This window comes from Oncorhynchus keta, chromosome 28, assembly GCF_023373465.1.
Source record: "Oncorhynchus keta strain PuntledgeMale-10-30-2019 chromosome 28, Oket_V2, whole genome shotgun sequence".
In the NCBI taxonomy this organism is placed as follows: Eukaryota; Metazoa; Chordata; class Actinopteri; order Salmoniformes; family Salmonidae; genus Oncorhynchus; species Oncorhynchus keta.
The window spans coordinates 72,427,759-72,451,094 of record NC_068448.1 but is presented as its reverse complement, the minus strand read 5'-3'; the positions used below and the strand labels follow the sequence as shown (position 1 = coordinate 72,451,094).

The 23,336-nt window shown below is 45.0% G+C and overlaps 1 protein-coding gene across 3 annotated transcripts; it reads left to right on the top strand.

Moving 5' to 3' along the window:
• Window positions 1–174: 174 nt before the first annotated feature.
• Window positions 175–5,482, top strand: LOC118372620 (vesicle-associated membrane protein-associated protein A-like). Of its 3 annotated transcripts, none has more exons than XM_052483858.1 (6): window positions 175–361; window positions 1,302–1,454; window positions 1,893–1,996; window positions 2,646–2,726; window positions 3,105–3,175; window positions 3,483–4,161. In XM_052483858.1, the coding sequence occupies exons 1-6, from the start codon at window positions 304–306 to the stop codon at window positions 3,793–3,795; spliced, it is 780 nt and encodes a 259-aa protein (XP_052339818.1). In that variant the 5' UTR covers window positions 175–303; the 3' UTR covers window positions 3,796–4,161. The 3 variants fall into 3 exon arrangements, with proteins under 3 accessions (XP_052339818.1, XP_052339819.1, XP_035614451.1); XM_052483859.1 differs by having other exon boundaries at window positions 176–361; window positions 3,527–4,160; XM_035758558.2 differs by lacking the exons at window positions 3,105–3,175; window positions 3,483–4,161 and adding exons at window positions 4,204–4,380; window positions 4,561–5,482 and having other exon boundaries at window positions 188–361.
• Window positions 5,483–23,336: the final 17,854 nt, after the last annotated feature.

Below are 23,336 nucleotides of genomic sequence, written 5' to 3'. Positions count from 1 at the left end.
TTGAGTCTAGTCAGCGCTGTTAATTTATTAGTTTCGTTTTTTTTTTTTAAGTTAAATAAAACTCTGAAAACTGTATATTTTGGCGCTGTAGGCACCCTCTGAAAAGGAACACGTTTCTATTGGGCCAAATGTATTTGAGAATATCTATGTTGCTCATACATACAATTATCTGCTCTCTGGTTCAGGCGAAGGGCGCGGGTTTCGCGGTGATGTGTATTTTGCGCGCTCCCGTAACAACTGTAACTCGTGTGCACGTTTTTTGGCTCTGAACACCGGCTCCTTGGAACAGTTTTCAACAACACAATGTCTAAATTGGAGCAGATCATAGTTATTGAACCGCCGTATGATCTCAAATTTAAAGGTAAGATGAATAATGTTGGTGGCTAGCTACCACTTGTAGACGCTAGCTAACGTTACCGACTCCTGGGGGGGATGTGTTAGCTTCAACAACCCTACTGAAACCTCTCGCTTACCGCCGCCATTTTGAGATGGCAGCGAGGATTTATGGGCCTGTACCCAGTTAGCTAGCTAGCTATCACTGTACAACAGTTTATCGTCAGCCGCGGAGGGCGTATGGTCTCTAGTGACCCTAGTTAGCTTACTTGTTACTGTGGCATTGACACGGATAACTACTGTAACGTTAGTTTGCTGTCAGTCACTCAGGGATCATTGATTGATTGATAGCTAGCTAACGTTAGCCTGAAATAATAGTCACTGACATGGTTGTTTGGCCATGTTAAGTACTATAATATTAACTAGCCTGATAGATAGGTTCAACTAACAAGTAACACATTCTGATTTGACTAGACCAGTCATTACATGTACTATTATTCTCACGGATTTAACTAGCTGGCTAGGGTGACACTGCTAAAATTGCAGTTGTTGAATATGGAAATAGTAGCTCGCTAAAGTAAGCTGATTGACTGACCGCTCATATGCTAGCTAGCTATCCCACTCATTGACACTTTGCACAGTGTCCAGATAGTTCATGCATTGTTATGGTATTTTGTTGACCGCATCCCTAGTGCTCATTACATTGAGAACGAGGTGTAGTTAACTTTGTGTAACCGTAGGCTATTTTCACGTTATAGTTGGCTATGCTTTTATGCCTTGAGCTACATGTTTATCTGAGCCTAGCCAACAGTTAACACTATTGTGTTTTAATGGGTCATTTTACTATATAGAAAATAATTTGCCATAACGTGTAACTAGTCTACGTTGGTTGTCATTTGCGTCTTGTGTGTGCATTGTACAGGTGACTCCATTGACCCTCAATACCATCTCCTTTCTCTCCAATGCAGGTCCCTTCACAGATGTAGTGACCACAAACCTCAAGCTCAAAAATCCCTCTGACCGAAAAGTATGCTTCAAAGTGAAGACTACGGCACCTCGCCGGTACTGTGTAAGGCCCAACAGCGGCATGATTGAGTCAGGAGCCACTGTCACTGTCTCTGGTAAGGCTTTTGTATTTGCAGACCTTTTTCACTGTGTTGCCAAATGTATAATGAGCCCTTTTTGTCAACAACATCAAACAAGAACAAATTATATCCTGTCACTATTTCCACTTTAATTAAATGTATGATTTTTTTTTTTTAACCTTTTATTGAATTAGGCAAGTCAGTTAAGAACAAATTCTTATTTACAATGACGACCTAGGAACAGTAGGTTTACTGCCTTGTTCAGGGGCAGAACAACAGATTTTTACCTTGTCAGCTCGGGGATTCGATCTAGCAACCTTTCGGTTAATGGTCCAACGCTCTAACCACTTAGGCTACCTGCCACCTCAAGTACAGACGAATCAGGCATGTAAATGTCAAATGCATGTATCAGTAGGCCTATATGTATGTATAGTCATGACCCCAGTTTTGACCTCATATCTTCTGTCTCAACAGTAATGCTGCAGCCCTTTGACTATGATCCCAATGAAAAAAGTAAACATAAATTCATGGTACAGACAATCTTTGCACCATCCACTGCTACAGACATGGATGCAGTGGTAAGTTTTCCTGTCCACATTGCTACCAAATACATGTTGTGCTTTATGTTAGTAGCTATGTCATCAAAGGAAAACCTGCTTTTGAATATTTACAGGTTTCAGTACTGCAGGGATCATCAACTAGATTCAGTGGCTGGTCAGGGGGCTTGATCATAATTACAAATAATTGGTATACTGTTGACCGCAAGAAGCGCAAACAGATATACTATTTCACTAAAACATAATCATTTAAAATCTTGTTTGCATTTGATATATAATCACATACTGTATCTCTCTTATGCGTGGGAATACTTTGGAACAGATTTCCAATATTAAAATCACTTGGAGCTGATTTATCCCCACCCCCCACATATTTTGTTTTTGCTCAGAATTTAGTGGGCCAAATAAAATAATTTGGTCTGCCAGTTGGAGAATCCTGCAGTACTGTATTCAAAATGCTTTTTATGGTTTCTCCAGCAGAGGGCAGCAAATGTCATATTACACAGATATATCAGCATTTCCACATCCTAATGTCTATAGATAAGTAACTGACAGTATTGCATGTTCATTGTTATTCCATCAGCGGTCCCTGTGATCAACTGATCGATCTGTGTTGTTCACCTTATCATCTACTTGTCAATCTCAACTTCTACTTGTTGAATCTCCACAGTGGAAAGATGCAACGCCAGATGATTTCATGGACTCCAAGCTGAGATGTGTGTTCGAACTGCCCACTGACAATGATAAAATGGTAGGTAGTGTGCAGTAGTAAAGGCTGGACTTTCCAAAGGAGTGGAAATTCTATCAGCTGCCATATATTTAAGCAATAAGGCACGAGGGGGTGTGATATATATATGGACAGCCCTTCGCCGTGGTATATTGACCATATATCACAAACTCTAGAGGGGAGTTAGTGCTATTATAAACTTGTTACCAACGTAATTAAAATACACGTTTTGTCATACCCCTGGTATACGGTCTGATATACCACAGCTTTCAGCCAATCAGCATTCAGGCCTCAAACCACCCAGTTTATAATTGTTTGATATTATACCTCCAATGTTGTACTGTTGTCACGGCCACAGGTCAATGTTGTCTGTCAATGCATCTTTTTCACATTTTCTCCTAGATTCTACTTGGATTTCTGTCCCTCTCCTTGTCCTGTTACTGTTGGTTGTTCCTTTCTCTGCCTTTGCCTAGGTACAGTCATTTGATGGGTGCTAATGATATCATGGATTTTTGATGATTTTAAGTAAATAGCCGCTGTACTAACCAGAATTTCTACCTCAAACTTCCCCAAAGTCACATCTGAAATACTCACCGCTTGTCCCTAGTATGTGATAGGTCCGTTTTGTTTGTTCAACACAGTAAGAGTGTATAACCGTTTATAATACATTGAGTGTCGAATGTTCTACCCTACAATCCAAGCAACCACTAAACAATCTAAAGCTATATACATTATCTATTGGCATGCATATTGCTTGTGCCCCCCCCCCTCGTGCGATAGCCTAGCGGTAGTACCAGGGAGACTCATGGTAGGGCCATGGGCAGACTCCTCATCACCCCAGGGCCAGAGCAGACCCCCAAGCTCAGCACCAGACACCTGGGCAACAGAGCAGCCTTCACCCCCGGAGAGTACAGCACCCCCCTGGGAACCAGGCACCACCTGGCAGCCCACGACGCCAGCGACCTCCCAGAGTTCATGTCAGCACCCAGCTCAGTGCGAGGCAGGGAGTGGCAGGTTTGTGGCAGGACAGGAAGTTGAAGTTCAGGTGTCGTTTGCTCACTGTAGGCCAGGGGTGGGCAAACCTTTTGGCTGAAGGGTCACACTCGGCTTTCAAAATTCAGTGGAGGGCCGCACCAAATGTTTTTTTTTTTCTCTTGTCAAAATCAATTTGTGGATTAGAGAAAGATCTGTTTAATATATATATATATAACTTCTCATCTACCCAAAATAATTATTCCCCTGCCGTAGCTGGTTGTAATTAGAATAGTAGTTAGAATGAAAACGTATTACCGCTTCATACTAATTTCAAACTAATTAACACCATTTAAAAATATATATATATATATATTTTTTCCATCTGCTTAACAGTTTCATGAAGTTTGGTCTACTCTAAAGCGTGTTGAGTTTGTGTGGTTGGAATGTACAGCATTGTCAGGAGGGAAACTAGCCTCTTGTTCACGTTTGTCTTTTCGCCACCTTTTTCCACTTTCCTTGCTTCCAGGATGATGTTGATGCAACCAAAGCTGCCCCCGTCCTCAACTCCAACGCTGACGGCACGTCGGCGCCCAAGCCAATCAGCGCGTCCGTGGACGACTCTGAAATGAAGAAACTGATGGACGAGTGCAAGAGGCTGCAGTATGATGTGGGCAAACTCTCAGACGAGAACAGACAACTCAAGGTATGGTCATAGGTTGTATGATGTCTAAGATTCAGGTGGTATTAGGTTAGTATTATATATTGGCGATATACGAACATATTGTGAAGACAATGTTCTTGTTAAGATGATATTGGTCTCGGCCTATGGCTGTGGCATGTGGGAAAGCTTTGGGGTTCTAACCTACTGGGTTTGTCCTCTCAGGACGAGGGCCTGAGGATGAGGAAGGCCCACCGGTCAGACAACATAGTCTCCAGCTCGGGCGCCACGATGAGCAAACAGCATTCTTCCAGTTCCCTCCCCTCGCTACTGGTCGTCATAGCAGCCATCTTCATCGGATTCTTCCTAGGGAAGTTTGTCTTGTAGGGGTGGAGCGAGAGAAAAGTGAGCCGGCATGGGCTCGTTTGTCTCCCAAGGGCCTGGCCGTAGCGCCAGCTCACGGCCTACGTACATATGTTCTGTGTACCCAATCATAAGCAGGCCTCGCCTTTTACAATCTCACATGGTTAGTACACGTGGAAAAACAGAAGAATGAGCTTTCTCCTTTTTTGGGGGTTTTTCCTGATCTTTTTTTGGGGTGAGGAATCAGGGGAGGGATGTTTGGGGGGAAAATGTAAATTGTACATTTGTCAGAGCATTGATAACAGGTGAGTCGGGGCACTGGGTTTGTGACCTTGGTTGAAATCGGAAGCAAAAAATAAATAAAAAATGAGCTCTCTCTCTCTGTGGTTTTAATAAGAGTTTGAATGTTCAGTGTCTTGTCTGTTATTTTAATGATTTTAAGAAAATGGGATGAAGAAATAGCCTTCCAAACAAAAGACTCTGCTACATGTTGCCTAAACATTCTCATTTTCACTCAATTCTTCTTATCTTGGTTTTTCTTGAGTTATGTGAAAAGATACAGTATGCTGGGAATATAGGTGACTCCTACTTTTCCTTTTCCCTACTGACATAAACACACAATTATAAAAAATGAATTTTTATTATTATTACTATTCTTTCTAGATTTTTTTTTTTCTTTACACAAATTCTATATCCCTTGTGAGGCAAAAAGATCTACGTTCTTGCAGTCCTGTCCTATGGTATTTAACATTGATGAAAAATAAATAAAAACTTTAACATTCTAGTGGCTTGTCATCTTTGTTTATCTTTTGTCTTTGCGGAAGAGCAAGGCTTCATTTGTATTCGATAACCTCCATTTTGTTAACTCCAAAATTGCAAACTCTGTGTTGAACATGCAAATGTCATTGAAGTGAGCTGCATGAAACATGTCCAGGATTCAATCTGATTGCGCTTTGTCGACAATGCAGCTTTTAAAGGCAATCTTTGCGGAGACTGCATTCATGGTAAACGCTGCATTGGTCAGCTCATTTGGAAATGACCAAATAGGTCATTAGGGCCAATCAGCAGTTAAATCTATAACAACGCCGCCGCCCATCTCTTATATCAAATGTATAGCATGTTTTGAGGCTATACAGTTTACATTTACAAATATTGGAGTTTAAAAAAGTTATTCTGGGTTCTGATTGGGTATGACAGTTGAACTAAGCTCATGAGGCATTTATAAGTTATAGTCTTCAAGAAACAATGTGTATTGAGGGGCGCAGTGGTCTAAGGCTCTGCACTTCAGTGCAAGAGGCATCACTACAGACCCTGGTTTGAATCCAGGCTGTATCACAACTGGCCGTGATTGGGTCACATAGGGCGGTGCACAATTAGCCCAGCCTCATTAGGGTTTGGCTGGGGTAGGCTGTCATTGTAAATAAGAATTTGTTCTTAACTGACTTGCCTAGTTAAATAAAAAATATATATAATTAATTTATAAGTCCAAAAATGTATGTATAAACTGTCTATCGCTGATTTAAATGGCACATTGTTGACAAATCACAGTCAGATTGAATCACGGCCATAGACAACTTATGTTGTGTTGGGCACACCATAGAAAAATGCATTTCTTATTGGACAAGTACAGTTCTTCCCAGTTTCACTTCCTGTCAAAGTTTTTTCTTCTTTTGATGTCTACTGAACACGACTCTGAATAATAGAATGTAACAATTCAACATTGCAATTACATATGCTGTATTCAAAGAGTCTGAAAGTCCAATACACAGTCAATGAAGTGCTGCTCCACAACAACAATAACATTCAGCTACTCCGACCTGAGATGCAGAACGGAGATAGCAGCAATAAGCAGTAGTCTAACCATATCCACCATGCCACCACCTCTGTGTCTGCAGCAGCTACTCCACAGTCTTTGGAGCTCGTCAGTTTCCCTCCACTCCGCTGGCCCATGGCCAGCCCCTGCACACTGCACCAGGGGAACCTGGTAGGAGGTGGCTGTCATGTGGAGCTGGTTAGGGCTGGAGCCATCCGTGGGCCTCTGGCCGTTGAAGAGAAGGAGGCGTTTCGCATAGTCTCGCTCTATGCGGAAGAGTTCGTACTCAGTGTGGGGCAGCCGGATGCCCAGGGCAGCACAGCCATGGGTGGGGGTGACATCCTGCTCCAGGCCCTGGCCCCATAAGCCCTCCGCCCCGCACTCCTTGCCCTGGAAGACGTTGAGCAGGGAGGTGGTGGCCCGGTCCATTGGGGGTAACCCTCATGTGGTCCACTGAAGACCAAGAGGGAATTAGTCAGGTTGGTTGTTATGCACACTAATAATGGCATGATCATAGCTGTGATCATTTATATACACTGAGCAAAAATATAAATGCATCATGTAAAGTGCTGGTCCCATGTTTCATTACACAGGTGCACCTTGTGCTGGGGACAATAAAATGCCACTCTACAATTTGCAGTTTTGTCACACAACACAATGCCACAGATGTCTCAAGTTTTGAAGGGGTGTGCAATTGGCATGCCGACTACCATAAGCCACCTCCAATGTTGTTTTAGAGAATTTTGCAGTACATCCAACTGGCCTCACAACCGCAGACCACGTGTATGGGGTCGTGTGGGCAAGTGGTTTGCTGATGTCAACGTTGTGAACAGAGTACCCCATGGTGGCGGTGGGGTTATGGTATGGGCAGGCATAAGCTATGGACAACGAACACAATTGCATTTTATTGATGGAAATGCAAATGAGATACAATTTTATTTGCCAATACAAATAAAACCTTACAGTGAAATGCTTACTTACAAGCCCTTAACCAGTTTTAAGAAAATATAGAGTTAAAGAAAAGATTTACTAAAAAAGTAACATAATAAAATAACAATAGCCTCCGGTACCGAGTCAATGTGTGGAGGTACAGGTTAGTGGAGGTCATTTGTTCATGTAGCAGTGAGGTCAGTGCCGTTTATGATGACAATTTATTTTTTCAAGAGCATGGCCTTATTTCTATGACAGTATTATTAGATGATTGTCATTCATATTCCCATTCACCCAGTTCAATGTAACACCGATAGGTTTAGGCTACTACATGATACTCAAATTTTCCCTATTCCCATCATGAGGTTGCTACAACCTAGCCTATGAATGAAATTTTGAGGTGACACAGTGACACATTCAATACCTCCTTGAACACTCTTGCCTGCATCTAGCTTATCTATTCCAACAGTTGCAAATGATAGTTTCTATTGGACAAATTCAAGTATTTATCCCCGTTTCGTTTGCTTCTGTTTAAGAAACATTTTTCAACAGAATCGGACGGAATGAATACACGCCTGATCACCCGTAAACACAGTTCACTTTCATAGCAGCCACTTTTTATTCCTTCTCACCTCTATGCACTCTCCTCCTCTCACCTTTTCCCTCCGTTTGTGGACTTCAATGCACAACACATCAGCTGTATGTGACCAGACAAAATAAACTTTCAAACCATATCATAACCGCAACACACAGCCTACATCGTTGTCCCCATATTAGCTAAAGTAACATCCTAGTCAACATAGATAATATAACTAACGTGTTAGTAAACACACTACAATCATGCAGTAACATTACAGTGTATAGTCGGTAAGCAGTTTAGCAGTTACACCGACGGGCCCCGGTGGAAATAAATGTATAAAACGCAAAGCTTACATTGACTTGGAAGAGTTCCAGTGTTATGTTGGATAGTCATAGCCAGCTAGCTAACATAGCATCCCCCTGTTTGAACCAGGTGTTTGAGAAAGCTCGACTAGCCAGCTGCATTTGCTAGCTAAGTAAGTGAAACTAAAAGTGAAAAGAAATCACGAAATCTCTCTCTCTCGCCTCTCCTTCATTTTTGAAGAAATTAATTTGTTGAAAACTGTTCAATTATTGTATTTCTCTCTCTTTGAGTCAACTACTCACCACATTTTATGCACTGCAGTGCTAGCTAGCTGTAGCTTATGCTTTCAGTACTAGATTCATTCTCTGATTCTTTGGTTGGTTGGACAACATGTCAGTTCATGCTGCAAGAGCTCTGATAGGTTGGAGGACGTCCTCCAGAAGTTGTAATAATTACTGTGTAAGTCTATGGAAGGGGGTGAGAACCATGAGCCTCCTAGGTTTTGTATTGGTCAATATACCAAGAGGAGGATGGAAGCTAGCTGTCCTCCGGCTACACCAAGGTGCTACCCTACAGAGTGCTGTTGAGGCTACTGTAGACCTTCATTGCAAAACAGTGTGTTTCAATCAATTATTTGGTGACGTGAATATATTTAGTATAGTTTTATCTAAAAAGGTTAGCTTTTTTAATGTGTTTTAATTTTGTTTAATTGAAATTCACTTAGGAGGATGGTCCTCTACTTCCTCTTTCTAAGGAGCCTCCACTGACATGTAGGTAGGGGTAAAGTAACTATGCATAGATTAAAAACAGATCATTTAACATGGGTCTGCCATCCTAGATTGATGGCAGGGATGAAAACAACCAAAGGCAAAGAATCAAAAGCTACTCTCTGGATGGGGCTACTTCTCCTCTCTCTCTCTCTGGATGGGGCTACTTCTCCTCTCTCTCTTCTCTGGATGGGGCTACTTCTCCTCTCTCTCTTCTCTGGATGGGGCTACTTCTCCTCTCTCTCTTCTCTGGATGGGGCTACTTCTCCTCTCTCTCTTCTCTGGATGGGGCTACTTCTCTGGATGGGGCTATTCTCCTCTCTCTCTTCTCTGGATGGGGCTACTTCTCCTCTCTCTCTTCTCTGGATGGGGCTACTTCTCCTCTCTCTCTTCTCTGGATGGGGCTACTTCTCCTCTCTCTCTCTTGGATGGGGCTCTGGATGGGGCTACTTCTCCTCTCTCTCTTCTCTGGATGGGGCTACTTCTCCTCTCTCTCTTCTCTGGATGGGGCTACTTCTCTCTCTCTCTCTGGATGGGGCTACTTCTCCTCTCTCTCTTCTCTGGATGGGGCTACTTCTCCTCTCTCTCTTCTCTGGATGGGGCTACTTCTCCTCTCTCTCTTCTCTGGATGGGGCTACTTCTCCTCTCTCTCTCTTCTGGATGGGGCTACTTCTCCTCTCTCTCTCTGGATGGGGCTACTTCTCCTCTCTCTCTTCTGGATGGGGCTACTTCTCCTCTCTCTCTTCTCTGGATGGGGCTACTTCTCCTCTCTCTCTTCTCTGGATGGGGCTACTTCTCCTCTCTCTTTCTCTGGATGGGGCTACTTCTCCTCTCTCTCTTCTCTGGATGGGGCTACTTCTCCTCTCTCTCTTCTCTGGATGGGGCTACTTCTCCTCTCTCTCTTCTCTGGATGGGGCTACTTCTCCTCTCTCTCTTCTCTGTGGATGGGGCTACTTCTCCTCTCTCTCTTCTCTGGATGGGGCTACTTCTCCTCTCTCTCTTCTCTGGATGGGGCTACTTCTCCTCTCTCTCTTCTCTGGATGGGGCTACTTTCTCTCTCTTCTCTGGATGGGGCTACTTCTCCTCTCTCTCTTCTCTGGATGGGGCTTTCTCCTCTCTCTCTTCTCTGGATGGGGCTACTTCTCCTCTCTCTCTCTCTGGATGGGGCTACTTCTCCTCTCTCTCTTCTCTGGATGGGGCTACTTCTCCTCTCTCTCTTCTCTGGATGGGGCTACTTCTCCTCTCTCTCTTCTCTGGATGGGGCTACTTCTCCTCTCTCTCTTCTCTGGATGGGGCTACTCCTCTCTCTCTTCTCTGGATGGGGCTACTTCTCTTCTCTCTCTCTGGATGGGGCTACTTCTCCTCTCTCTCTTCTCTGGATGGGGCTACTTCTCCTCTCTCTCTCTCTGGATGGGGCTACTTCTCCTCTCTCTCTTCTCTGGATGGGGCTATTCTCTCCTCTCTTCTCTGGATGGGGCTCTCTCTCTCTCTCTGGATGGGGCTACTTCTCCTCTCTCTCTTCTCTGGATGGGGCTACTTCTCCTCTCTCTCTGGATGGGGCTACTTCTCCTCTCTCTCTTCTCTGGATGGGGCTACTTCTCCTCTCTCTCTTCTCTGGATGGGGCTACTTCTCCTCTCTCTCTTCTCTGGATGGGGCTACTTCTCCTCTCTCTCTTCTCTGGATGGGGCTACTTCTCCTCTCTCTCTTCTCTGGATGGGGCTACTTCTCCTCTCTCTCTTCTCTGGATGGGGCTACTTCTCCTCTCTCTCTTCTCTGGATGGGGCTACTTCTCCTCTCTCTCTTCTCTGGATGGGGCTACTTCTCCTCTCTCTCTTCTCTGGATGGGGCTACTTCTCCTCTCTCTCTTCTCTGGATGGGGCTACTTCTCCTCTCTCTTCTCTGGATGGGGCTACTTCTCTCTCTCTCTTCTCTGGATGGGGCTACTTCTCCTCTCTCTCTTCTCTGGATGGGGCTACTTCTCTCTCTCTCTTCTCTGGATGGGGCTACTTCTCCTCTCTCTCTTCTCTGGATGGGGCTACTTCTCCTCTCTCTCTTCTCTGGATGGGGCTACTTCTCCTCTCTCTTCTTCTCTGGATGGGGCTATTCTCTCTTCTCTTCTCTGGATGGGGCTACTTCTCCTCTCTCTCTTCTCTGGATGGGGCTACTTCTCCTCTCTCTCTCTGGATGGGGCTACTTCTCCTCTCTCTTCTCTGGATGGGGCTACTTCTCCTCTCTCTTCTCTGGATGGGGCTACTTCTCCTCTCTCTCTTCTCTGGATGGGGCTACTTCTCCTCTCTCTCTTCTCTGGATGGGGCTACTTCTCCTCTCTCTCTTCTCTGGATGGGGCTACTTCTCCTCTCTCTCTTCTCTGGATGGGGCTACTTCTCCTCTCTCTCTTCTCTGGATGGGGCTTCTCTCTCTCTCTCTCTCTGGATGGGGCTACTTCTCCTCTCTCTCTTCTCTGGATGGGGCTACTTCTCCTCTCTCTTCTCTGGATGGGGCTACTTCTCCTCTCTCTCTTCTCTGGATGGGGCTACTTCTCCTCTCTCTCTTCTGGATGGGGCTACTTCTCCTCTCTCTCTTCTCTGGATGGGGCTACTTCTCCTCTCTCTCTTCTCTGGATGGGGCTACTTCTCCTCTCTCTCTTCTCTGGATGGGGCTACTTCTCCTCTCTCTCTTCTCTGGATGGGGCTACTTCTCCTCTCTCTCTCTTCTCTGGATGGGGCTACTTCTCTCTCTCTTTCTCTGGATGGGGCTACTTCTCCTCTCTCTCTTCTCTGGATGGGGCTACTTCTCCTCTCTCTCTCTTCTCTGGATGGGGCTACTTCTCTCTCTCTTCTCTGGATGGGGCTACTTCTCCTCTCTCTCTTTCTCTGGATGGGGCTTTCTCCTCTCTCTTCTCTGGATGGGGCTACTTCTCCTCTCTCTCTTCTCTGGATGGGGCTACTTCTCCTCTCTCTCTTCTCTGGATGGGGCTACTTCTCCTCTCTCTCTTCTCTGGATGGGGCTACTTCTCCTCTCTCTCTTCTCTGGATGGGGCTACTTCTCCTCTCTCTCTTCTCTGGATGGGGCTATTTCTCCTCTCTCTCTTCTCTGGATGGGGCTACTTCTCCTCTCTCTCTTCTCTGGATGGGGCTACTTCTCCTCTCTCTCTTCTCTGGATGGGGCTACTTCTCCTCTCTCTCTTCTCTGGATGGGGCTACTTCTCCTCTCTCTCTTCTCTGGATGGGGCTCTTCTCCTCTCTTCTTCTGGATGGGGCTACTTCTCCTCTCTCTCTTCTCTGGATGGGGCTACTTCTCTCTCTCTCTCTCTGGATGGGGCTACTTCTCCTCTCTCTCTTCTCTGGATGGGGCTCTCCTCTCTCTCTTCTCTGGATGGGGCTTCTGGATGGGGCTACTTCTCCTCTCTCTTTCTCTGGATGGGGCTACTTCTCTCTCTCTTCTCTGGATGGGGCTACTTCTCCTCTCTCTCTTCTCTGGATGGGGCTACTTCTCCTCTCTCTTCTCTGGATGGGGCTACTTCTCCTCTCTCTCTTCTCTCTGGATGGGGCTACTTCTCCTCTCTCTTCTCTGGATGGGGCTACTTCTCCTCTCTCTCTTCTCTGGATGGGGCTACTTCTCCTCTCTCTCTTCTCTGGATGGGGCTACTTCTCCTCTCTCTCTCTTCTCTGGATGGGGCTACTTCTCCTCTCTCTCTTCTCTGGATGGGGCTACTTCTCCTCTCTCTTCTCTGGATGGGGCTACTTCTCCTCTCTCTTCTCTGGATGGGGCTACTTCTCCTCTCTCTCTTCTCTGGATGGGGCTACTTCTCCTCTCTCTCTCTCTGGATGGGGCTACTTCTCCTCTCTCTCTTCTCTGGATGGGGCTACTTCTCCTCTCTCTCTCTCTGGATGGGGCTACTTCTCCTCTCTCTCTTCTCTGGATGGGGCTATTCTCCTCTCTCTCTTCTCTGGGTGGGCTACTTCTCCTCTCTCTCTCTGGATGGGGCTACTTCTCCTCTCTCTCTTCTCTGGATGGGGCTACTTCTCCTCTCTCTCTCTCTGGATGGGGCTACTTCTCCTCTCTCTCTTCTCTGGATGGGGCTACTTCTCCTCTCTCTTCTCTGGATGGGGCTACTTCTCCTCTCTCTCTTCTCTGGATGGGGCTACTTCTCCTCTCTCTCTTCTCTGGATGGGGCTACTTCTCCTCTCTCTCTTCTCTGGATGGGGCTACTTCTCCTCTCTCTCTCTGGATGGGGCTACTTCTCCTCTCTCTCTTCTCTGGATGGGGCTACTTCTCCTCTCTCTCTTCTCTGGATGGGGCTACTTCTCCTCTCTCTCTTCTCTGGATGGGGCTACTTCTCCTCTCTCTCTCTCTGGATGGGGCTACTTCTCCTCTCTCTCTTCTCTGGATGGGGCTACTTCTCCTCTCTCTCTTCTCTGGATGGGGCTACTTCTCTCTCTCTTCTCTGGATGGGGCTACTTCTCCTCTCTCTCTTCTCTGGATGGGGCTACTTCTCCTCTCTCTCTCTGGATGGGGCTACTTCTCCTCTCTCTCTCTTCTCTGGATGGGGCTACTTCTCCTCTCTCTCTTCTCTGGATGGGGCTACTTCTCCTCTCTCTCTTCTCTGGATGGGGCTACTTCTCCTCTCTCTCTCTTCTCTGGATGGGGCTACTTCTCCTCTCTCTCTTCTCTGGATGGGGCTACTTCTCCTCTCTCTCTTCTCTGGATGGGGCTACTTCTCCTCTCTCTTCTCTGGATGGGGCTACTTCTCCTCTCTCTCTCTTCTCTGGATGGGGCTACTTCTCCTCTCTCTCTTCTCTGGATGGGGCTACTTCTCCTCTCTCTCTTCTCTGGATGGGGCTACTTCTCCTCTCTCTCTTCTCTGGATGGGGCTACTTCTCCTCTCTCTCTTCTCTGGATGGGGCTACTTCTCCTCTCTCTCTTCTCTGGATGGGGCTACTTCTCCTCTCTCTCTTCTCTGGATGGGGCTACTTCTCTCTCTCTCTTCTCTGGATGGGGCTACTTCTCCTCTCTCTCTTCTCTGGATGGGGCTACTTCTCCTCTCTCTCTTCTCTGTATGGGGCTACTTCTCCTCTCTCTCTTCTCTGGATGGGGCTACTTCTCCTCTCTCTCTTCTCTGGATGGGGCTACGTCTCCTCTCTCTCTTCTCTGGATGGGGCTACTTCTCCTCTCTCTCTTCTCTGGATGGGGCTACTTCTCTCTCTCTCTCTGGATGGGGCTACTTCTCCTCTCTCTCTTCTCTGGATGGGGCTACTTCTCCTCTCTCTCTTCTCTGGATGGGGCTACTTCTCCTCTCTCTCTTCTCTGGATGGGGCTACTTCTCCTCTCTCTCTTCTCTGGATGGGGCTACTTCTCCTCTCTCTCTTCTCTGTATGGGGCTACTTCTCCTCTCTCTCTTCTCTGGATGGGGCTACTTCTCCTCTCTCTCTTCTCTGGATGGGGCTACTTCTCCTCTCTCTTTCTCTGGATGGGGCTACTTCTCCTCTCTCTCTTCTCTGGATGGGGCTACTTCTCCTCTCTCTCTTCTCTGGATGGGGCTACTTCTCCTCTCTCTCTTCTCTGGATGGGGCTATTTCTCTCTCTCTTCTCCGGATGGGGCTACTTCTCCTCTCTCTCTTCTCTGGATGGGGCTACTTCTCCTCTCTCTCTTCTCTGGATGGGGCTACTCCTCCTCTCTCTCTTCTCTGGATGGGGCTACTTCTCCTCTCTCTCTTCTCTGGATGGGGCTACTTCTCCTCTCTCTCTTCTCTGGATGGGGCTCTTTGAAAAGCAGTAGGTGCCGTCTGTGCCTTGGTCCCAAGTCCTTCATTAAACAGTATCAGCCACAGGTGCGTGTTTCAAAAGGACATTAGCGGGGAATACAGAGACACAGTTTAATAGGCAAATAAAATAAGCTATTTTCACATCCAGAACATCAAAAATATCATCATACGCTATGACTGCCTTCAAGGTTTTTGATCCTTGTTTACACTCATTGGGCTGTGAGTACAATCTCGTAAATAAGCTCATCAAGCCCCTGTTATGTGTGTAGCCCTTTTTAGATTGCACTCAGTGGTTGAGCATCAGATTAACGTTATAGCTGATCGTGACTAACTCTATTCATTCAAGGCTGACAGTATCTCCACCACCACTGTATGCATGAGTCACCTTCAACATCAATCACCTCCGCTTTTAACCACAGCTCATTTACATTGACCTGACACTTTATAGGCTGGGAGTTGTTGGTGTTAGTTTAAAACAAATACATGCTGGTAGATATATAGGTAATTGCTGGGGGGAGATGGGGGGGGCATGAAAGGGATGAATCCTTTTGTGAGTGGGAAGAAAGGAGGGAGCTTCTGAACTGAAGGCCTGGTTCCATCTCTCTGGTCCGGCTCCAGTTTTATCCCTCGGTCCTTGATACAGCCTCAGGCACCAACACTACCACAGAGTAAGGGCAGGAATTCAGAAATTCAGAGCAGAGCATACTGCGCCACTCTTTGCTATTCTCTTTGAAGAGCACCGGTGGAAAACTAAACAATGGATGATCACTGCAATCCATGGAGCTTCTCTACTGCTGGGTTTGCAGTTTGCACAATTCATATTCTCTCCCATTTCACATAACGTGTCTGTCGTTGTGTACAAAAACATACAGACAATACTGTGATTGTTGAAAGGAAATAGGAATACACAGCCCTGGAATATCACGCATCAATTACTGTACATGTGTGGTTTCATTGCTGTAACAGTTTGTCATCTTTAATACCCACAACACTTTTCAGTTGGTAGGGATTTGACAAACAGATTCACGATTCACAAATACTCGAAAATGATACTATCTGCCCAAAAATCTAAAAGGATTCTCTCTCATGGGGTCTCGGTATGTAAGTGATAATAAGGGGACTCTGACCATCGAAATATAGTAGAATAGATTAGAGCATAAAATATATTATATATCTCTATGTCTGACCATGGTGTTCTGCAGTGGCGGCTGGTAACTGGAGGGTGTGTGGTGGGTCCTTTGGGTGTGCTCAGTGTGGACGTCCCCCAGGAAGCGCTCCTCGGTGTGGTCATCAGGGAGCCAGACATGGCGGCGCCGCTCCACATGCACCAGCTGCAGCTCATTCATAGTGAAGCCCAGCCTATGGGCACAGTCCCTCCCCTGCTCCTCCTCACTCCACAGGTCATAGCTGACGTGGGGCTTCCAGGGCTCCCACTTTCCCCCTCTACCTAGGGATGGAGGTCCACAGCTGGGCTTGAGCCACTGGCCGAGGTCCATGGCTGGGCTTGAGCCACTGGCCGAGGTCCACGGCTGGGCTTGAGCCACTGGCCGAGGTCCACGGCTGGGCTTGAGCCACTGGCCGAGGTCCATGGCTGGGCTTGAGCCACTGGCCGAGGTCCATGGCTGGGCTTGAGCCACTGGCCGAGGTCCATGGCTGGGCTTGAGCCACTGGCCGAGGTCCATGGCTGGGCTTGAGCCACTGGCCGAGGTCCATGGCTGCTGGGAGGTAAGGCAATAAATAAATGACATGCCACTGGCTTAAAGTGGCATGAGTAAAGCCAGTGTGTCTATGTATGCGGATGTATGACTCAACAGTATACACGTCAGCTACTACAGCGAGTGAAATCACTGCTTAACAAAGAGCTGGAATCAGTTTCAGAATGGGTGGAAAGAAATTATTTAGTCCTAAATATTTCAAAGCTAAAAGCATTGTATTTAGGACAAATCATTCACTAAACCCTAAACCTTCACTAAATCTTGAAATTGAGCAAGTTGAGGTGACTAAACTGCTTGAAGGTTGCAAGTTCAAATCCCCGAGCTGACAAGATACAAATCTGTCGTTCTGCCCCTGAACAGGCAGTTAACCCACTGTTCCTAGGCCGTCATTGAAAATAAGAATTTGTTCTTAACTGACTTGCCTAGTTAAATAAAGGTTAAAAAAAACAATAATAATAATAATATTTTTTTTTTAAATGGATTGTAAACTGTCATGGTCAAAACACATTGATGCAACAGTAGCTAAGATGGGGAGAAGTCTGTCCATAATAAAGCAATGCTCTACCTTCTTAACATCACTATCAACAAGGCAGGTCCTACAGGCCCTAGGTTCTACCTTCTTAACATCACTATCAACAAGGCAGGTCCTACAGGCCCTAGTTTTATCGCACCTGGACTAATGTCCAGTCGTGTGATCAAGTGCCACATGGAGGGACTTAGGAAATTTACAATTTGCCCAGAACAGGGCAGCACAGCTGGCCCTTAAATGTACATGAAGAGCTAACATTGATAATATGCATGTCAATCTCTCATGGCTCAAAATTAGAGGAGAGATTGACTTCATCACCACTGTTTTTGAAAGAAGTATTGACATGCTGAATGCACCGAGCTGTCTGTTTAAACTCAGACACCCATACATACCCCACAAGACATGCCACCAGAGGTCTCTTCACAATCCCCAAGTCCAGAACAGACTATGGGACTATGGGAGGCGCACAGTACTACATAGAGCCATGACTACATGGAACTCTATTCCACGTCATGTAAATGATGCAAGCAGTAGAATCAGATTTAAAAAACAGATAAAAATAAACATTATGCAACACCGGGGACCGTGACGAGACACACACACAGGCACAGACACACGCATACAATTGCTAACACACACACTGTACACACACATACTGTACACATGGATTTTGTATTGTAGATATGTGGTAGTAGAGTAGAGGCCTGATGGCACACACTTAATGTATTATGAAATGTAATGTCAAGTAATATGTTACATTTTTTTTATTATTATTATTTTATATTATTATTTTATATAACTGCTTTAATGTTGCTAGACCCCAGGAAGAGTAGCTGTTGCCTTTGCAGGAACTAATGGGGATCCTTAATAAATATAAATAAATATGTATTCAAATCCGGCTTTAAACTTCCTCACAACAGTATCTCGGACCTGCCTGGTGTGTTCCTTGTTCTTCATGATGCTCTCTGCGCTTTTAACGGACCTCTGAGACTATCACAGTGCAGGTGCATTTATACGGAGACTTGATTACACACAGGTGGATTGTATTTATCATCATTAGTAATTTAGGTCAACATTGGATCATTCAGAGATCCTCACTGAACTTCTGGAGAGAGTTTGCTGCACTGAAAGTAAAGGGGCTGAATAATTTTGCACGCCCAATCTCTCAGTTTTTGATTTGTTAAAAAAGTTTGAAATATCCAATAAATGTCGTTCCACTTCATGATTGTGTCCCACTTGTGGTTGATTCTTCACAAAAAATAAAGTTTTATATCTTTATGTTTGAAGCCTGAAATGTGGCAAAAGGTCGCAAAGTTCAAGGGGGCCGAATACTTTCGCAAGGCACTGTATGTGGCATGGTCTACAGTCAATCACGGATAACAAAAAGAAAACCAGCCCCGTCGCAGACACCGACATCTTGCTCCCAGACAAGCTAAACAACTTCTTTGGTCGCTTTGAGGACAATACAATGCCACTGACACGGCCCGCTTCCAAAACCTGCGGACTTTCCTTCACCGCAGCCAACGTGAGTAAAACATTCAAACGTGTTAACCCTCGCAAGGCTGCAGCCCCAGACAGCATCCCCGGCCGTGTCCCCAGAGCATGCGCAGACCAGCTGGCTGGTGTGTTTCCGGACATATTCAATCAACCCCTATCCCAGCCTGCTGTTCCAACATGCTTCAAAGAGGGCCACCATTGTTCTTGTTCCCAAAAAAACTAAGGTAACTGAGCGAAATGACTATCGCCCCGTAGCACTCACTTCCGTCATCATGTAGTGCTTTGATAGACTAGTCAAGGATCATATCTCCTCCACCCTACCTGACACCCTAGACCCACTCCAATTTTCTTACCACCCCAATAGGTCCAAAGATGACGCAATCACGCTGCCCTAACCCATCTGGACAAGAGGAATACCTATATAAGAAAGTTGTTCATCGATTACAGCTCAGCATTTAACACCATAGTACCCTCCAAACTCGTCATTAAGCTCGAGACCCTGGGTCTCGACCCCGCCCTGTGCAACTGGGTCCTGGACTTTCTGACGGGTCGCCGCCCCCAGGTGTTGAGGGTAGGAAACAACATCTCTACCCCGCTGATCCTCAACACTGGGGCCCTACAAGGGTGCGTTCTCAGCCCTCTCCTGTACTCCCTGTCCACCCATGACTGCGTGGCCATGCACGCCTCCAACTCAATCATCAAGTTTGCAGACGACACTACAGTGGTAGGCTTGATTACCAACAAGGACGAGACGGCCTACAGGGTGGAGGTGAGGGCCCTCGGATTGTGGTGTCAGGAAGATAACCTCACACTCAACGTCAACAAAACAAAGGAGATGATCATAGACTATCCACATCGATGGGACAGTAGTGGAGAAGGTGGAAAGTTTTAAGTTCTTCGGCATACACATCACAGACAAACTGAAATGGTCCACCCACACAGACAGCATGGTGAAGAAGGCGCAACAGCGCCTCTTCAACCTCAGGAGGCTAAAGAAATTTGTCCTGTCACCAAAAACACTCACAAACTTTTACAGATGCACAAACGGGAGCATCTTGTCGGGCTGTATCACCGCCTGGTACGGCAACTGCTCCGCCCACAACCGTAAGGCTCTCCAGAGGGTAGTGAGGTCTGCACAACGCATCACCGGGGAAAAACCTACCTGCCCTCCAGGACACCTACAACACCTGATGTCACAGGAAGATCATCAAGGACACCTGATGCCAAAAAGATCATCAAGGACAACAACCATCCGAGCCACTGCCTGTTCACCCCGCTATCATCCAGAAGGCGAGGTCAGTACAGGTGCATCAAAGCTGGGACCGAGAGACTGAAAAATAGCTTCTATCTCAAGGCCATCAGACTGTTAAACAGCCATCACTAACATTGAGTGGCTGCTGCCAACATACTGACTCAACTCCAGCCACTTTAATAATTAGAAATTGGATGTAATAAATGTATCACTAGCCACTTTAAAAGAATGTCACTTTATATAATGTTTACATACCCTACATTACTCATCTCATCTTGCCTATGCTGTTCGGCCATTGCTCATCCATATATTTATATGTACATATTCTTATTCATTCCTTTACACTTGTGTGTATAAGGTAGTTGTTGTGAAATTGTTAGATTACTCGTTGGTTACTACTGCATGGTCGGAACTAGAAGCACAAGCATTTCGCTACACTGGCATTAACATCTGCTAACCATGTGTATGTGGTCAATAACATTTGATTTGAAAATTGCCAGACTCCAGCCACCCAAGTCATAGACTGTTCTCTCTGCTACCGCACGGCAAGCGGCACCAGAGTACCAAGTCTAGGTCCAAAAGGCTTCTTAACAGCTTCTACCCCCAAGCCATAAGACTGCTCAACAGCTATTCAAATGACCACCCAGACGATTTGCATTGACCCCCCCAATTTTTTTTATTTGTATTTTTTTGAATGGTTTACTTTTTAGTTATTTATTATTATTATATAGAGATTTTTTAATTATGTTGCTGCTACTCACTTTTTATTTTCTATGCATAGTAATTTTACCCCTACCTGTACCCCTGCACATTGACTGTATACAGCCTCATTATTGTTATTTTATTGTTACTTTTTTACTTCAGTTTATTTAGTAAATATTTTCTTAACTCTTATTTTCCTGAAAACGGTATTGCTGGTTAAGGGCTTGCAAGTAAGCATTTCATGGTAAGGTTGTACCTGTTTTATTCACCGTATGTGACAAATAACATTTGATTTGATTTGATATCAACCAAAAATGTCACCATGTCATTGGATTTAGGTTAAAAGTTGTGTGAAAAAAAACACGAAAGTCTCTTACGTTGATCCCTTTTTCCAAAACAATTTTCCAGATTCTTCCATCATTGTCACATATATTTTTTTCCCAGTGAGCAACCAGTAAATGGACAACACAGTATTTATTCTTATTCTTAACAAATAACAGAAAAACTTATGTGAGAACAGGGAAAATCAAGCAATTATTCTTCAGACAGGTCATCTCTGTTGTCTGATCAGACAAACCAGACAAAAGTTGATGTTTTATCCTCAGGCAAACTGCTTGACAAGTCAAATGTCTGTAAAATAATTGAAGGAGAAAAATGACGCAGTGAGGGTCGCTGCATGAACATCTCAATGTGGTGGTCATATGGTGCGTTGACGACCAACACAAACAAACCCAGATCTGGGAAAGAAGGAATGTCGTTCTGGCTCTGGGGCTCTGAAAACGTTCCACATGTGCAAAGAGATCTTTGTGTGTCGAGTCCCATTGGGTTGTCTCCCCCTGTGTTTCGAAACGAAGCAATTATAATCAGTCATTAATAATAACCCTAATTTAAGAGAGAGAAAAAAGAAGAACCTGCACTGATGGTCATTGGAGAATTAGTTTGAAGGAACCAATCCTTCCACATCCATAGATAGTGAACTGCCATAACGTAGACTTATTTAGTCATTAATAATAACCCTCATTTAAAAATGTAGCCCAGAACATTTGAAAAAATGAGTCCAGCCATTGGAGGATCAGTAACAAGCATCTCAGTAGCAGTTTGAATCAAACCTTCCACATCCATAGATGGCTAACTGCCATTAATAACAAGGCTATGGAAGATCAAGTACACTGGCTGTTGTTCTACAAAGCCCTCTCGCAAACACAAACTTCAAATGAGGACCTAGAACAATGAGCATTCTGACTAGGCTTTCTGTTTCCTCCAGGGCTTGCCAAGCTTCCTCCAGGGCTTGCCAAGGTTCAGAGTATGATTTTTGTATTGCTCCCTTGCAGAGAAAAACTGTCCAAACAATGACCAACAAAGTTATGAGAGAGTGATCAATGTGGTCTCAGAGCATTTCGTATTATTCTGTACGTAAATCGGAGATACTCCCTTTAGTATGATATGACCCCTTCACTTTTCCCACATTTTGTTACATTACAGCCTTATTCTAAAATAGATTTTTTTTTTAAATGTCCTCATCAATCTACACACAATACCCCATGATGACAAAGCGAAAGTAATATTTTTGGATAATTTATTGAAAGTGAAAAACAGAAATACCTTATTTACATAAGTATTCAGACTCTTTGCTATGAGACTCGAAATTGAGGTCAGGTGCATCCTGTTTCCATTGATCATCCAAGAGATGTTTCTACAACTTGATCGAGTCCACCTGTGGTAAATTCAATTGATTGGACATGATTTGCAAAGGCACATACCTGCCTATATAAGGTCCCACAGTTGACAGTGCTTGTCAGAGCAAAAACCAAGCCATTAAGTCGAAGGAATTGTCCGTAGAGCTCAGAGACAGGATTGTAATCGAGGCACAGATCTGGGGAAGGGTACCAGAAAATGTCTGCAGCAATGAAGGTCCCCAAGAATACAGTGGCCTCCATCGTTCTTAAATGGAAGAAGTTTGGAACCACCAATATTCTTCCTAGAGCTGGCTGCCCGGCCAAACTGAGCAATTGGGGGAGAAGGCCGTACACAAATATATTGTATTTTCAGCTGTTTATAGCTGGTGTACAAAACCGAAAGTAAAAGATGCAAAAGTGAGATTTAAGAACACAGAAGCATAGAAATAGCACACATAAAAAAGCTCTACTGCTTCTCAGACATATTTTCAATTAGAATGATAGATCTAATACATATTTCTATGTGAATTTAGTCAGATTAAGGGGTTTACTAATGAGACAGAGCCCAGTAGGTCAGATCTCAGACTGCTATTGAAAGGTGGAGGACATTTGCAGACTGCAAGGGCCTCTTGAGAGGAGCTGAGAAGTGTTATTTTTCTCATTTTCAGCATATTAGAATAAGGTCCACACAATACACTTTTGCAATGTTAAATAAAGACTGTTGCATGATTCATTGGTGGCCTATAGCACGTGTACTCAGGCCCAGCTCAGTTTTTAGACAGGCCTACCAACCGCGCACATAAGCAGGCGCTAATTTTTTTAAATTGATAAATGTTCTCTCATCTACATGGCAAAATGTGTATAACATCAGAAAATGTACTTTAAAAAGTACATTTTTCTCTTCGCCACCAGGAGGGGGTGGCCCCCCAAACAAATGTTCCTTATGGTCCCAAAAGGCTGAATAATTTAACTGTCTGGTATTGTGGTTAAATACAATTAAGAACTAGGTTGAGCTGCAACTGAGTTTGAGTTAGGAGGCATGAGGATATTCTGTTCAGACATAAGCTAGTCAGAAGTTGCAAAAAGGGCCAAACCAAAGGGCCACTTT

What these genes read in the sequence shown, in the direction of transcription:
- LOC118372620 (XM_052483858.1), top strand. Translation starts at nt 304, where the DNA reads ATGTCTAAATTGGAGCAGATCATAGTTATTGAACCGCCGTATGATCTC. An exon ending in GTATGATCTCAAATTTAAAG is followed by an intron (nt 362 to 1,301) that starts GTAAGATGAATA and finishes TCTCCAATGCAG; the next exon opens with GTCCCTTCACAGATGTAGTG. An exon ending in AGCCACTGTCACTGTCTCTG is followed by an intron (nt 1,455 to 1,892) that starts GTAAGGCTTTTG and finishes CTGTCTCAACAG; the next exon opens with TAATGCTGCAGCCCTTTGAC.